Genomic DNA, 14,876 nt, shown 5'->3' with positions numbered 1-14,876 from the left:
CTGCCCCTGGGGACGCTGAGCTGCCAGGCAGGGACTGGGGAGGGAGGGAGGGAAGGGAGGATGGACAGACAGATGGACAAGCAGGGACAGGGACAGCAGGGGCTGGGGCAGTTTGGATGTTAATTAACTTGGGAAAAGTGGCACTGAGCCTCGGAATTCAATATTCCTGCCCCAGGTGGGCACGAGTGGCATTTGCTGGGGACCCGCAGGTCCCGCTCTGGTATGAACTGGTGGCCACGACTGGTTTTTACTGGTACCACTGCCAGACAACCAACTAAATCCATGTTTTGTGGGAAGTGCCCACTTCCCGTGGAAAGTTTCAGGGCTTTTTTTTCCCCCTTCCTCTCTCTCTCTCTCTCTCTCATCGAAACCCCAAGCGCCAGCACAGCCTGGATCCCCGCCAGAGCTTCTCACTCTTTGAATTTCCACCAAAAATCTCAATTCCTTCACCGGAAAGGAACCTCTCTGTGCCTGCAGGCAGGAGGATGACACCCAGCCTCCCGCGCTGCCAGGGTGACCCCGACCCCCCGAGCCTGGTTTTCCCAAGGATTTTGGCATGTGGGATGATGAGGGATTCTACAAACCCGTCCCTGATCCTCTGTGCAGACAGAAAGTGGCCCGAAGCTTCCATAGAAACTGTGACAGGGCCCTTCCCTGAGCCCTTCCCTTTGGAAGCTCCTGGTTTGGGAGTGGATTCAGCTCAAGGTGTAGCTGCATCCACAAAAGCTGCCTGGTCGTGGGATTGGCTGCTATCCCAGAGCGACAGGAAGGTCGGGAGCACACCGGGAAGGACGTGAACCTTCATTTCCCCACTTTCTGAGTGAATTTGGTCGAGCTTCTCCTCCCTCTGAGCTCGGGTAAAGCTTCCCTACGGAACAGAGGTGTTAGGGAAGGACTTTTCCATGATATGGGAAGGGCAGGAAGTTCAAAGGAAGCTGGGAGGGCTCTGCCCAGCAGCATTCCCGAGTCTAATCCCAGCCTGCACAAGGAGAGGGAACACTGCATGCCAAAATCTTGGAAACCTGCACATTCCCTGAGCTCCCTAAAACCACCCAAAGGCCAGGAGGGGATCCCAGCCGTGCCCAGGTGAGCCAGGCAGGCCCAGGTTAGGCACTGATCTCCCGGATGGCTCCTCGCTGTGCTCCCGGCGTGTCCATGGAAACCGCAGGCACCGTCCCACCCCGCTCCCCCCTCCCCGCCTCGCAGGAACTCATGGCAACCGCTCCAAACACAGCGCGGAGGCAAAAAAAAAAAAAATAAAAAAGGGAAAAAAAAATTATTCCAACGGATCACAAACAGCTTCTGTCGAGCGAGACTCTGCGCCAAATCCCCGTTTGGGTGCTCTCCTCGTGGAGATGAGAGGGGAGGTCACGGCGTGGGGATGGGAGGGGTGTGGGGATGGGATCCCTCGGGAATGAGCGCGCCCATCCCGCGGGTGAGCGTTCCCACCTGGATTTCAAGCCTGTCCCTGGAAACTTGGAGGCTTTGAGCCACGCAGGGATGTCAGGGCGAGCCGCTGCAGCGGGGGAGAAGGGAAAGAGAGGTGTAAAAAGAGGGAAAAAAAGAGGTGTAAACATCGGTTTTCTGGATTTTAGGTCAGGCCAGGGAAAACGAGGCACCTTCCTGAAGTTTGGCAGAGGAGGGGTGAGCTCCTGGGAGCAGGTCCCTCTGCATCCTGCACGGAGCCAGGCGCGGTGTCAGTGTTAAGCAAATCAAAAATAATGTCAGAATCCTCTCTCCCACCCATTCCAAGAGGAGCATGAAAAAAATAATGATATTTTACTCACCCATCAAAAGAAAATTACTCACGCCAGGCGCGTGGGCGAGCAGAATTTTGCAGGGCTGTTTTAGGCCCTGACTATGCTACAAAAATATCCATTTTCAGCACGGTTGTGAAACACGGTTGTGGCTCAACCAGAGCACTGGCTTGGAGCAGCCTGGACCAAAAAAACCAGGTGGAAAAATGAGCCATTAAGGAACAACCATTCCGAGGGCCACGATGGTGGCAGGGGAGGTGGCAGGAGGCTCTTCCCGGCTGCTCCACCCTGGGAGATGCCCGGCTGGCACTCCAGTTTCACCATGATAAAAACTTTGGGAAGTGCACAGCACCTTGCACAGGTGCTGCAGGTAGCAGGGAGGTGTTTGGGAGCCGTGCTCACCGCTCTGGTATCCACTTGCTTCATCCCAGTTAATTTTATCCCGGGCTCATCTCCCGATCCCAGTATCACTGAGACCTGCAGGGAGGGGGGAGCGCTGCCATCGACCACGCCAGGCCCCAAAAAACATCAATATTGGTTCTGAGGGAAGAAAACAGCGCCCGGGGCTGCGTTTGCATCGCACCTGCCCGGCGTGACCACGGCTCCAGAACGTGGAAAACACCCGGAATAACCAACAAACCCACTGCAAATCCATCCAGCCTCCCATCCCTCTGGGACACAGGCGGCTCCTCCTCACCTCCATCCCTAAATATCCCAGAAATCACTCCCAGCCACTCAACAGCGCTCCGGGGAGTTAAACATTGCGTAACCACCCTTTCCCACTCTGCCTTGCCATGGATGCCAGCTCTGGAGTCCACTCGGAGAGCTCCCTGCCAAGAGGCATATGGTCCCCCAGCCCTGCCCCGAGCACAACGAGCGCATGAGCTTCGCGCTCCCCGTCAACATTTGCTTCCCGTGTTTTTTCCTCCCAGTAAATACCAGCTGTTGCAGCGGTGCCGGGAGCTGGCATGCTGCTGAAAATGCCCTTTTCCCTGTGGGAATTCACCTGGGGGGAGTGGGAAACCGAAGCAGGGGGTATTTGGGAGGCTGGTGACGAGGTTTGGTTTGATGTGGTTTCAGGAAGCTTAAAAAACGCTTTATAAAGTCAAAAACGAGGCACTCGGGACAGTAAGGGAATGATGCAGTGAAATCCAGCACTCCATTCCCTTTATTTTTAGAAGGAGTGATGGCCAAGGGAATCACTGGATTGCACAGGAGGAAGAGGGGGATGAGGACACTCCAAGAGATCCCAATCCACAGCGCCAAAGCCTAAAGGAAGACACAGAGCTGGGCTGAGATTCCCAAAACATCTCAGCTGTCCATGCAAGACTGTGTCCCAAAACAAGCCTACTCCTGCTCTAAATAAAGCTCAGCCTAGAAAGACAGCGCTGCCTCACTGCCTGGGTGCAGGAATCGGGAATTTGGGGGTTTAATCCAGGCTCTGTCACCACTGGATTACTCTGAGCCCTCTGGAGGAGTTTTCCCGTGTCGGTACAAGGGTCATCGTCGTGCTCCTGGGAGTGACTCCTGTGTTCCTGGGAGCATTCCCTGTGTTCCTGGGAGCATTCCCTGTGTTCCTGGGAGTGCTCCCTGTGTTCCTGAGAGTGCTCCCCGTGCTCCTGGGAGTGCTCCCTGTGTCCCTGGGAGCATTCCCTGTGTTCCTGGGAGCATTCCCTGTGTTCCTGGGAGTGCTCCCTGTGTTCCTGAGAGTGCTCCCCGTGCTCCTGGGAGTGCTCCCTGTGTCCCTGAGAGTGCTCCCCATATTCCTGGGATTATTCCCCGTGTTCCTGGGAGCATTCCCTGTGTTCCTGGGAGCATTCCCCGTGCTCCTGGGAGTGTTCCCTGTGCTTCTGGGAGCGCTCCCCATGTTCCTGAGAGTGCTCCCCATGTTCCTGAGAGTGCTCCCCGTGTTCCCAGCCCTCACGCAGCACACAGAGCTCCCAAAGAGCAAGGGATGGCCCAGGATTAACCCCGCACAACTCAACAAGGCATCAACCTGCCAACAGCCCTTAAATCTCTGGGGATCTCCTTCGCAAAAGAATTAAGGATATGAGTGTCCAGGAGCCGAGGTTGTGCCACTTCCCAGCTCTGCAGGACAGAGTTGAGGAGGAAGCTCCATCCTCTTCCTCGTCTGCAGCAGCCAGCCTCTGGAAAAAGAGGGATCAATCCAGGACTAACGGTGCCCAAGGCCAGAGAGACGCACACAGAAGCTGAGCAAAGTCCCCACTTCCCAAAGCAGCCAGGGCCGGAACAAAGCTCTCCCGCTGCCAAGCGATGTCAGAGCAGCAGCAGCAGCAGCGGGGCCGGACGCGCCTCACTGTGACATTTCAGCAGCGGGGCACGACCCCGACGTGTGTCAGCGCTGCCGTGGACGTCATGCCCGGCCCTGAACCCCGGCCCCCGTGAATGGCCCGATTCATCCCGGGTGGGCAGCTCCGGGAAGGATCGGCCGGGAGGGTGGACGGTCCAGGGCCGGACTGAGGGCGATTGTGTGGCTGCCACGGCGCTGGAACCCCGCGGGCTGCGAGCCCCTCGTGCGTCAGCGCGGCCGCCGCGCTCCGGAGGCTGACGCGGCCGGAGAAGAAAGAGGAGACTCAGAATTCCCTGGAGTCCCCAGTTCCCCCCTCGCCCGGCAACGACCTCGGATTCCTCCCCAGAAAGAGGCGAAAACACCCGGCCTCCCAGTGAAAGGTCTCCCAGAAAAAGCCCCGGCGTTGTGGCGACAAGCGACGGCCTCCAGTGAGATCCCCGGGTGGAGGTGTGGGTACTCTGCATCCAAATTATCCCACAGCCAACACATGAAGGGATCATTTATCTCATTTACCCCTCGCATTTTGGCTCTGAAGCTCCTCCAGGACCAGAGGGTCTCTTCCAGAGTCCCTTCCCTCAGACTCCCTGGGAAAAGGCGGCTCCAAGAGCTCGTTAGCCAACAGCGTCCGTAATTGTTGCTGTTCTGAGTAAAGCACAAACGAAGTGATTCCAGTGGACAAATGTGTATTTTTAGCCCAAATGCCCAATTTTAATCAGCACCTGTGTGTTCTTCATGACACTCTCGCAGTACATTTCCAAACCACAACTTCCACAGCTCCCAACCCAAAAAATTTTCCATTTTCACCACGGAACTCAACGTTCCAGGCAAGGAAAAGGCCTTTTAGTCCTTAATCCATCCCGGCCTTCATCTCTCACAACAGTGCTGGATCTCCAGAACTACCCGGGATCAGAAATCACACACACCAGTCCAGATTAATTTCTAATATTATTAATTTCCAACATAATTCAATTAAATAAGCACCAAAGGAACCAGCGCGTCCAAACTGAGCCCTCACCTGATAAAAACACAGGTGGGAACTCTTCTTTCCTCTTTTTTGAAGGAAAAAGCTTTGTTTTCATGGAGTTGAAGGTGGTTTTGCAGCATTTCAGACCATGGAGCCCATGGGGACATTTGGGGACCCTGCAGCAGCAGGGGCACGGGGCAGGGAGGAGCTGGGAGGGGGCGAAGGGGTCAGGGGGTGCTGTGGGGGGCACAGGTGAGGGGTGTGAGGGGTGCACACCCGTGTGGGTGACTGCAGGGAAAGCAGCGGGGACAAACCCGGCCAGGACTGGGACAAACCCGGCCAGGACCAGGACAAACCCGGCCAGGACCAGGACAGCCCTGGGGATCCCACCAGGGCCAGTTGCAGGGTCTCCACCAGGACAAGCCCTGCCAGCACCAGCGTCCGCTCCAGGCCCAGCACCGAGGCCACCCTTGGCCAGCACTGGGGACTCCGTCGGGGCCAGCTCTGGGACAAGCCTGACCAGCACCGCGGGTCCTCCAGGGCCAGCAATGGGCCAAGCCAGGCCAGCACCGGGACAAGCCTGACCAGCACCAGGCCAAGCCAGGCCAGCACCGAGGACAAGCCCGGCCAGCACAGGGGGCCTTCCAGGGCTAGCAATGGGCCAAGCCAGGCCAGCACCGGGCCAAGCCCGGCCAGCACCGGGGCCAAGCCCGGCCAGCACCGTGAACCCCACCGGGGCCGCATCCAGGGCCTACACCCGGACAATCCCCGGCAGCACCGGCTCGGCTCCAGGGCCTCCAGCGGGGCTCCCACAGGGCCGCTCAGCACCGGGGCCCGCTCCGGGACCATCCCCGGCTCCTCCTCAGCCGCAGTGCCCAGGGTGAGGAGCCGGGAGCGGGCGGGCCAGTGCCAGCGGTCCCGGTTCCCCCGCCTTCCTCCGCTCCCGGTCTCGCTGGTCCCGGTGCCCTTGCCCTGCCCGGCTGCCGGTGCTCGCGGTGCCCCCGCCCTGCGCCGCTCGGGGGTCCCGGTGCCCCGGGGGTCCCCCCGCACTCACCAGCTCATGCTCCCCCTCCGCCCCGCGCCGCTCCCGGAAGTGCCGCCGCTTTAGGCCCCGCCCCTTCCGGGAGCGCTCACCCCGCCGCGCGCCGCGGTGACGCCACCGAGGGCCGTGACGTCACACGGGGAGGGAGCGTGACGTCACGGGCAAGGCGCGCGGGGAGAAGACCCTGAAATTCGTCCGATTTCGGTGCAAAGGCTGGAAATGGGGCGGGAGGGGCTGGAGTTAAACGTCTGGGAGCTGTGGGGCATCCCTGGGGTGGGTGAGGAGAAGGAATTGCCTGGATCATCCCTGGGGTGGGCGAGGGCACGGGAAGGGGATGCCCAGGGACAGCCCAAAAGTGGGTGAGGGCAGGAGCATGGAGTGCCCAGGAACACCCCGGAGCAGGCGGTGGCACAGGGAGGGGATGCCCAGGAGCGTCCCTGGGGTGGGCGAGGAGAAGGAATTGCCTGGGAGCATCCAGAGGTGGATGAGGGCACGGGGAGGGGATGCCCAGGGGTATTCCCTGGGGTGGGCGAGGGCACAGGGAAGGGATTCCCAGGAGCATCCCGGGGTGGATGTGGGCAGGGGGTGCCCAGGGACATCCTGGAGTGGGTGAGAGCTTGGAGAGGAGCAGCAGTGCCCCGATGGAGGAAATCCAAGGGAAAGGCAGAGGGATGCGTGTCACCTTTGGAAGAGCAGGAGCACCCAGTTTTGGGGAGAACCCCCCGAAATCCATCTTGAGGAGGCTGAACATGGGTGGGAGGGGCAGCACAGTCATTTTGGTGACCAACAACCCCCGTGTCCTCAGCACTGACCCCGTCGGCCACCACCATCCGTGACCCCGGGTGGAAGCAGAGCCCCCCAAGATCTGGGTGGCCTCGGACCCCCATTGTCCGCCCAGGGTGACATCCTGGGGGTGGGAACGGGCTTGGTGACACCGAGCTGGTGACACCAGCCACATGCCAGCACACGGGGCGGAGGCCCGGGCTGGGCGCCAGCGGTGGCTTTATCAATTAGCAGGTGGAGGTAAACAGCGCGGTAATTACAGCCAGGGAGGATGATGCTAAACTGGGAAGGTGTTACCGACACCGCTGAGGACAGGGATTAGCCCAAAAGGAGCAGGGGGGGCAGATCCGGGGGGGTGACCAGTGGGGATGGCGTCAACCCCCACCGGCTGTCCCATTTTGTGCTGGGATGGGGAGGAGGAGCCAGGATGGGCGGACAGGGGAGGTCACAAAGCGGCCCGAGGGACAGGGATGGATTTTGGGGTGCTGGTGGGTGTCAGAGCAAACCCCGAGGGGAGGCAGCCAGGAGGGTCCCTGACGTCCCCATCCGGGTGTGGGCGGGGTGAGGAGGAAGAGGAAGGGCTGGGAAGGTTTTGCCAGAGGTTCCAGCTGCTGCTCCTGGCCCTGGCCCCACCGTGATGCCCCCACGCTGTCACCTCGGGGCGCAGGGGACGGGACAAGGCGGAGCTGGGACAAGCCTGGATCTGTCATCCCGATGACCACAGGACTCAGGGAGCGTCTTCCATGGAGGCTCTGCTGTTTGTCCCGCTGTCCTGGGCGCGTGCTGGGAGGGCGAGTGTGACCCCTTCCTCCAAAAGGCTCATCCAGGGATGGGGAGGAAGGAGGGCTGGATCCACACGGTGCCACGGGGTGGGAAATGAGGGCGATCCAGAACCATCCAGGCCTCCTGCGGATGATGCCTCCTGCCAGGCAGTGGCAGAAGCTGAGCCAGAGGTGAGAAGATCAGGGAGGGATCCCACCAACATCTGTACTCCAGCTGCAACCCAGGAGCTTCTGGCTGCAGGTCCTCGTCGCTCCCAACCCCAAGGATGGGGTCTCAGCTCTTGGTGCTCTTCCTGAGCAGCAAACCCCATCTTGTGGAGAGCTCTTGGGTCCAACGACATCCTGCAAAGCCCCGAAGACCCTCAGCAGGGAGGAGCGAGGCGTTGGTGGCCTCCTCAGGACCCCGGCACTGCCGTCGAGGAGGGAAAGGTAGCAAGTTCTGTGGAGCTGGTACGTGACTGGAAGCCCTTCCCTCCTCCCCAGAACACAGATAGCCCAGAACGGGGATGGAAAGTGCCGTGTTTCCGTAGCAACCAACATTTTTCGTGCAAGGTGCTGCACGCACTCCCCGCGCTTTGCCACCCAAGGGTGCTCCTCACCTTCCTGCTCCATGCCGGGGGGGGGGGGGGGTCCTGCCCGGCGAGATGCCCGGGCCCAGGTGGTAGAGCGGGTCCCCAGGGCCTGGTGGGCTCCTTCCCTCCTCCTCCTCGCCCGCAGAAGGAGCCCAGAGTGTTGGTGCAACCTTGGCTGGCTCCTCGCTGGGGCAGCTCCTCTGCTGGGCCCATTCCCAGGATCTCCAGCGTTTTCCAGCACGAGCCACCGGTGGAGATGGGCACCTCCAGCACTGGCACAGCACCCTCAGGTGATGCTGGGGGCCGTGGTGGCTCTCCCTGTGCGTGGTGGTTCTGGTTCCTGCCATCCACCTCGGCCCATCCGAGCCACACACGGGGACACCGTGGGGACCGGCGGCTCCCAGATCATCCCACAGCCCCTGAGGGCTGCAGGAGCTCCAGAGCACAGAGGGAAGGACAATCCCAGCTCATCCCAATCCAGCAGCCGATCCAGCCTCGCGTGGTCACCAAACTCTCAACCACTGGGAATCCACGCGGAGACACCGGGCCCCACCTGGCGCAGCACCCGTGGGCTCCAAGGCCAAGTCCCCAGTGCCATGAGATGCCATCCCTGGCTGGGCCAGCTGTGCCCTGAGTCACCATCAGCCTCAGATTCTCCCCAAATTAAAGCCTTTCCAGGCCAGGGAGCTCAACAAACCCCCTGGAATGGGCAGAGCTGCCCTGGAATGGCTGGAGCAGCAGCTTCTCCAGGCCCAGCTGCAGATCCAAATCAAAAAGCAGGAAATCTGACAACGATGCCAACGCCTTCATACCCTGGGAACACCAGGAAACACCACGGTGCCAACGCCAGCCGCCAGCACCGCCAGCAAGGCCTTGGGAAAGGGGACGCTTGTGGGGTACTCAACCGGTCACGCTCCACCCCAACAGAGCTGGACCCGCACGGACCAAGGGACCCCCGGACCCCTGGTCTGGGATCCTCCAGCACAATCCCAGCTCCGGGAGCCTCAGGCCTCCATCCCCATCCTTGGGGAAGGATCCAACCACCACATGCCACCACTCCAAACATCCAAGCGCCTCCAAAGCTCCTTCTCCCACTCGTTCCTCGTGCCCGTGCGAGCGCCAGCGCTGAAACCCGGCGGGTTATTTTTATCCCGAGCGATCCAGGCTGGGAAAAAAAATCCCCTGCGGGCGCTGCCCTCGGGGCGATTTGGCGAGCGAAGGGCGCGGGGGCATTACCGGCTGAAGCGGCACGATCCTCTTTGGTGGCCCAAAGTTATCCCAGCAGCCGCGGAAGCTGCCGGCAAAATGGTGACGGGGTCAAGGCGGCGGCGGCGGCACGAGCAGGGAAAAACGGGATGGGAGGTCAAGGGCAACGCAAGGACGTGGCGGATTTTGGGGAGAGAGTGGGTGCCCCCCATCCCGGTTGGGTGGCCCCCATCCTGGTTGGGTGGCCCCCGTCTCGGTTGGGTGGCCCCCGTCCCAGTTGGGTGCCCCCCATCCCGGTTAGGTGGCCCCTGTCCCGGTTGGGTTCCCCCTCTCCTGGGAAAGAGGGGACGTGGGGACGGAGCCGGTCGCCTTCGGGGTCACCCAGCCGGGTCTCGCTGTGCCGTCCTGTGGATAGAACTGAAGGAGAGGGAGGGGGACTGAGAAAAAAAAAAGTGGGTTATTTTTTTAAAAAAACCATATAAAAAAATAATATTTAAGGAAATACAGCACTAGGAAAAAAAATTCTGTACAGACAGGTTTCAAAGTCGCCCGTAAAGAGACACAGCACCCACTTCCCTGCACATTTCAACCCTTTTTACACTCCCCTTACACATTAAAACCTTTTTCTTTACTTTCCAAACCAATATAGATCATTTTTAAGCAAATAAAGATATTTACTACAGATTTTGATTGTCAGCAAACACAATATATTTACTGCATTAGCATTTGCTCACAGTGCAAATGGTACAACAATACATCAGTTCAATATTTCTGATTTTTTCCCTTAAAAATGCTGTATGCATTAACTATCATATTTGCATTACAACATGACAAATGAGCAAATGAAATGTGTGTGAAAATTATCACCTTTTCACAATATCAAGCATATTTTTTTTTTAACCTTAGTATAAGGTACTATAAATCCAAGAAATAAAAACATCCACAAAATATATTACATCTGGTATGATTTTTTTTTTCTCTAAGTACTCAACTTTATACAAAAGTCTTTCAAAAAATATCATTCCCTTAGGTTTGTGTGGTTAAACCTGATTGTGGTTTGTTTGTTTTTTTTTTTTTTTGTTCCTTTCAGTTCACATAAATTAGACTGCATTCTTCCTCTTCTCTTTATTTTTTGTACGTTTTTAATGTGTTTTTTTGTGTTTTTTTTTTCACATGCAGACATCAAACCTGGATAGCACGACCTTTTGGCAACAAAGATTTTTTTTTCTTTTTAAGTCATTATTATTTTTGCTTAGTTTAGCTTAAATGTCTGAGCACAGTTTTATTAAAACAAAAGAAGAAAAAAATCAGAGCAGTCATGCAATGACATGCACATACCAGAAGGAGAAAGAAAAAAAATAATAAAATAATAAAATAGAGGACTAATTGATTTTTCTCCTCCGTAGTTGGGTGGTTGTTTTAAAGTGACCAAATAAAATAAAATAAAAATATCTCACATTATAAAAAGTATTCAGCAAAATATTGGGGTGCTTTTTTTTTTTTTCCTGTATTTCTGTAAAGAATTTCCCTTCTGCTGAAAACAAACAAACAAAAAAAAAATAAAAAGGAAAAGAAAACAAAAATAAGAAAACAAACCCAAAAGCTGCTGCCGGGACATCACTCCCCGCTGCCCCCCAGAGTTGGGGGGACCCGCAGAGCCGCCCCCCGCCCCGCCAGCCCGGCTTGGGGGGCCGAGCCCTCTTACCTCCAACACGGGGAGCCGGTGCTTGGGGACACGGGGGGGACACGGGGCAGGGGGGGAACGGGGGCTCCAGGCCCAGAGAGGAGAGGAGAGGAGCCGGATCGGCTCCTTCCATCCGTCCGTCCATCCATCCATCCATCCATCCATCCATCCATCCATCCATCCATCCTCTCACGGATCCTGGAGCGCCCAGCCCCGGGGCAGCCGGGCAGGACGGGACCGGGGAGGGGCCCGATCCTGGAGCACCCAGCCCCGGCAGGGCGGGCGGGTCGGACCGAGCCCTGGCATCCAGGTCAGCCGGGATTATTCCCGGGATCCGCCGCGCGGGCAGCCCGGAGCCGGGCCGGGCGGGATGGACCCGGGACGTGCCGGGTGAGGGCCGTGGGGTGCGGGAGAGTCGGAGCCGGGAAAGTCGGGATGGGGCAATCCAGCCGGGATCCGGGCGGTGCGAGTAATCCAGGTGCGGGAGCAGGGATCCGGGACACAGGGTGCGGGCAGCAGGGATCCGGGAGAGCCGGGCCAGGAGGGTGCGGACAGCCCGGCCGCGGGAGGTGCGGGTGTGGGCAGCCGGGATCCGGGAGTTGCGGGAGCTGGCAGCCGGGATCCAGGCAGTGCGGGCGGCCCGGCCCCGGGCGGTGCAGGTGGAAGCAGCCGGGATGTGGAAGGTGCGGGAGCAGGCAGCCGGGATCCAGGTGGTGCGGGCAATCCCAGCGCGGGCAGCGCGAGTCCGGGCAATCCGGGTGCGGGCAGTGCGGGTCCCGTCGATCCAAGTGCAGGCAGGATCCAGGTGCGGGCAGCCTGGACCCGGTCAATCCGGGTGCGGGCAGAGCGGACCCGTCGCAGCACAACCCCGGTATCCTGAACACCGCGGGGTTCCCCCCGGAGCGGTGCCGAGGGCAAGGGGAGGAGAAGGGGTGCCACCGCGCCGCCCCCCACAATCCCTCAAGCGCACGTGGTGACGGCAGGGGCGAGGGCGACGGGGGGCGAGGTGGTGGCGGTGGCAGTGGGGGGCGCGGCGGGGGGCTGCCCGCCCGAGCCCTTCTCGGCCTTCTTCTCCTTCTGCTTGAGGTGGATCTTGGCGTGCCGCTTGCGCTCGTCGGAGCGGGCGAACTTGCGGCCGCAGAACTCGCAGGCGAAGGGCTTCTCGCCGGTGTGGGTGCGGATGTGGGTGGTGAGGTGGTCGCTGCGGCTGAAGCTCCGCATGCAGATGCGGCACTGGAAGGGCTTGTGGCCCGTGTGGATGCGGAGGTGGCGGGTGAGCTCGTCGGAGCGGGAGAAGCGGCGGTCGCAACCCTCGGCGGGGCAGGCGTGGGGCCGCTCGTGGAGCGGCGTCTTGCTGGGCCGGTTGGGATACTTGCGGGGTCGGATGGGCTTGAGGGTGAGGGGCGGCTGCGGCAGCCCCCCGAAACCCGGGTGGATCTGCTTGTCCTTGAAGGCCTTGATGGTCTCCAGCGGGGTTATGGGGGGCGGGTTGACGCGGATGGGGTCCAAGCTCTGGAAGGGTTTGTGCTCCGTGATGGTGCCCATGTCGTTGGGGTGGTGGTAGAGGTTATAGTCTGGGATCATGGGGAAGAGGTTGCTGTCCAAGGCGGGCTTGGCCGCCTGGTAATCCTGAGGGGAGTAGGTGAGGCCGGGGTTGCTCTGGGGGTCGTGGAAAGAGACGGGCTCTGGGTAGAGGTCACTGCAGGAGGAGTAGGGTGGCAGCGCAGGGTACATCTGGTCCACCTCGCCCTGCGGCGGCCCCATGCTGCCCGCCGTGCTCTGCGTGCTGGTGAGCGCGCCCGAGGACGGCGGCACCCCCAGGATGCCGGCGCTCATCAGGCTGATGATGTTGTCCTGGCACCAGTTGGAGGGCGAGTCGAAAGCGAATTTCCCCAGGTAGGTGACAGTCTTGTTGCCCGGGGCGGGTTGAAAAGTGCCCGAGTAGGAGGACAATTCCTGACCGGCCTTTTCGTTCGCTAAGCCAATGTCCATAACATTATCTGCAAAGTGCGAGAGAAGCGGGGCAGGGTGAGCCGGGAGGGCCCGGGGGGGAGCACCGGGGACGCACCGGGGGATGCTCCGGGGAGCGGGGATGCACCGCTTCCCCCTCGCCCTGCTCCCCCCCCTTCCCCTCGCTGCTTCCACCCCGCGTATGCGGCGCTGCCTGCCCGGGGTCCCGACGATGCGGGGCCGCCCGCGCCGCCCCCTCGAGGAGCTGCCCTGGGTGGGTGGGTGGGTGGGGGGGACACCCCACCGCCGCCCCGCCGGGAGAAGGAGGTACCTGCGGCTACAGGTAGGCTTCCTCCCCGTCCAGCCCCGGCAGCGCTGGGCACTCGGCGGAGCCGGGGCTGCGGCCGCCGACGCCGTTACCAACTCGCCGCCTTCCCTGCGCCGAGCCCCGGCGAGGAGAAACACGGGGATGGGGAGGGGGGGTGTTTTTAGCCTGGCGGGGCTCCGCGTGGGAGCGGGGACACGCGGGGAGCACCCGCCCCCGCCGCCCTCGGCGCTCACCTGTGCCCCTCAGATCCTTCTTCTCTCCTGTCCCCCCCCCCCTCCTCCCCGTTTCCCCCAACCCCGCGCTCCGGGAAAGTCGGCGCCGCGTCCCGGGGAGCCCACGCTGCCGCCGCCGCCGCTGCGGGGTGTGGGGGGGCGGCTGCCACGGCCACGCGCGTCCGCGGCGCCTCCGCACCCGCGCGGATCCCGGCGCGGGCGGGTGGCCCCTGCGCGACACGGGGGTGCCCGGCCTTCCCCTCGGCCCCTCGGCCCTCCAGCTTTTCCACCCGGGTCCTCCTCCCCACGGAGCCCGGCCGCCGTCCCCGTACCTGCGGCGGCGGCTCGGCGGCAGCAGCGCTCGGCGGAGCCCTGCAGCGATCGCGCGGAGACACGGCGAGGAAAGGGGTGGGTGGGTGCGGGGGGGGGGACGCTCCCCAGCCCCAGCTCTTCCCTTCCCTCCGAGGCTCCATGACACCCTACCCACAGCATCCTCCTCCTCGCCCCACCGGCTCCCCCCCCCTCCTGCCTTTTCCCCATTTTCCTTCCCCCCCCCTCCCTTTACCTGCAGCCATCTGGTTGTAGTGAGCCACCGAGTCGCTGGTGCTGGAGAAGATATTCAAAGAGTTGGGGATCTCCTCTGGGTACAGATTGTCAGGCAATTGGTTCATCAAAGTGTTCATGGTCCCCGGCAGCTTCTCCAGTAGTTTGCCTGTCATAGCACTGGAGGAAAAGGCTGGTTCAACGTGGCTCCGAGCTCAGCTCCCGAGGAAACAACATCCGAGTGGCAAATCCGTGCGAGGGAAATCATGCAAGAAGAAAAGTTGGGGCGGGGGCGGCGGGGGGGAGGAGGAGGCGGGGGGGGGCCGGGGGTGGCCGCGGAGGAGGGGGCGCGGGGGGGGCGCGGTCCTCCGTGGGTCCCTTGGTGGTGTTTCCTCGAGGGGGAGGGGGCGATCTGGCTGGCAGATGTGGTTGTAGAAGCTGGGGGGGTTGGGGGGGGAGGATTTAACCCCTCCTCTCGCTCTCTCTCTCTCTCTCTCGCCGGCTCCCGGCCCCGGCCCCGCTCCCCCCGCGCTCGGCCCCGCTCCGCTCGCCGGTTCCTTCGCTGCCGCCCGACTGCTCCGCCGGGGACTCCGCGGGGCCTTTATGCAGAGGGCTCCGTGACGTAGCTGCCCATATATGGACAGACAAAGCCGAGCCGAGGCCGAGACGTCACAATGGAAGCTCCGCACAATGGAACGTTGGAAAGAGCAGGAAGCGGGGCCGGCGCGCGCGGGGACGGGGG

The 14,876-nt window shown here is 60.9% G+C and overlaps 2 protein-coding genes across 5 annotated transcripts in view; both read right to left on the bottom strand.

Moving 5' to 3' along the window:
• BIN3 (bridging integrator 3) overlaps nt 1–8,600 on the bottom strand; it is a 45,377-nt gene extending 36,777 nt beyond the window's left edge. Inside the window, exon 1 of one of the 2 annotated variants that reach the window (XM_032092050.1) lies at nt 6,087–8,600. In XM_032092050.1, the coding sequence (XP_031947941.1) occupies nt 6,087–6,094 (8 nt within the window). In that variant the 5' untranslated portion in view covers nt 6,095–8,600. Of the gene's footprint in view, nt 1–1,449; nt 1,593–6,086 lie in introns of those variants that run through there. The other variant, XM_032092049.1, reaches the window with a different exon arrangement.
• Nucleotides 8,601–10,422: 1,822 nt separating this feature from the next.
• On the bottom strand, nt 10,423–14,422 carry EGR3 (early growth response 3). 3 transcript variants are annotated; one of them, XM_032092038.1, is made up of 2 exons: nt 14,157–14,422; nt 10,423–13,101 (listed from the first exon to the last, which is right to left on the bottom strand). In XM_032092038.1, the coding sequence occupies exons 1-2, from the start codon at nt 14,308–14,310 to the stop codon at nt 12,062–12,064; spliced, it is 1,194 nt and encodes a 397-aa protein (XP_031947929.1). In that variant the 5' UTR covers nt 14,311–14,422; the 3' UTR covers nt 10,423–12,061. The 3 variants fall into 3 exon arrangements, with proteins under 3 accessions (XP_031947929.1, XP_031947931.1, XP_031947930.1); XM_032092040.1 differs by lacking the exon at nt 14,157–14,422 and adding an exon at nt 13,924–13,987; XM_032092039.1 differs by lacking the exon at nt 14,157–14,422 and adding an exon at nt 13,383–13,467.
• Nucleotides 14,423–14,876: the final 454 nt, after the last annotated feature.

This window comes from Corvus moneduloides, chromosome 27, assembly GCF_009650955.1.
Source record: "Corvus moneduloides isolate bCorMon1 chromosome 27, bCorMon1.pri, whole genome shotgun sequence".
Taxonomy (NCBI): Eukaryota; Metazoa; Chordata; class Aves; order Passeriformes; family Corvidae; genus Corvus; species Corvus moneduloides.
The sequence above is the reverse complement of the archived record's forward strand: the minus strand, read 5'-3'. Positions and strand labels throughout refer to the sequence as shown.

What these genes read in the sequence shown, in the direction of transcription:
- EGR3 (XM_032092038.1), bottom strand. Translation starts at nt 14,310, where the DNA reads ATGACAGGCAAACTACTGGAGAAGCTGCCGGGGACCATGAACACTTTG. An exon ending in CTACAACCAGATGGCTGCAG is followed by an intron (nt 13,102 to 14,156) that starts GTAAAGGGAGGG and finishes CGCACTTTGCAG; the next exon opens with ATAATGTTATGGACATTGGC.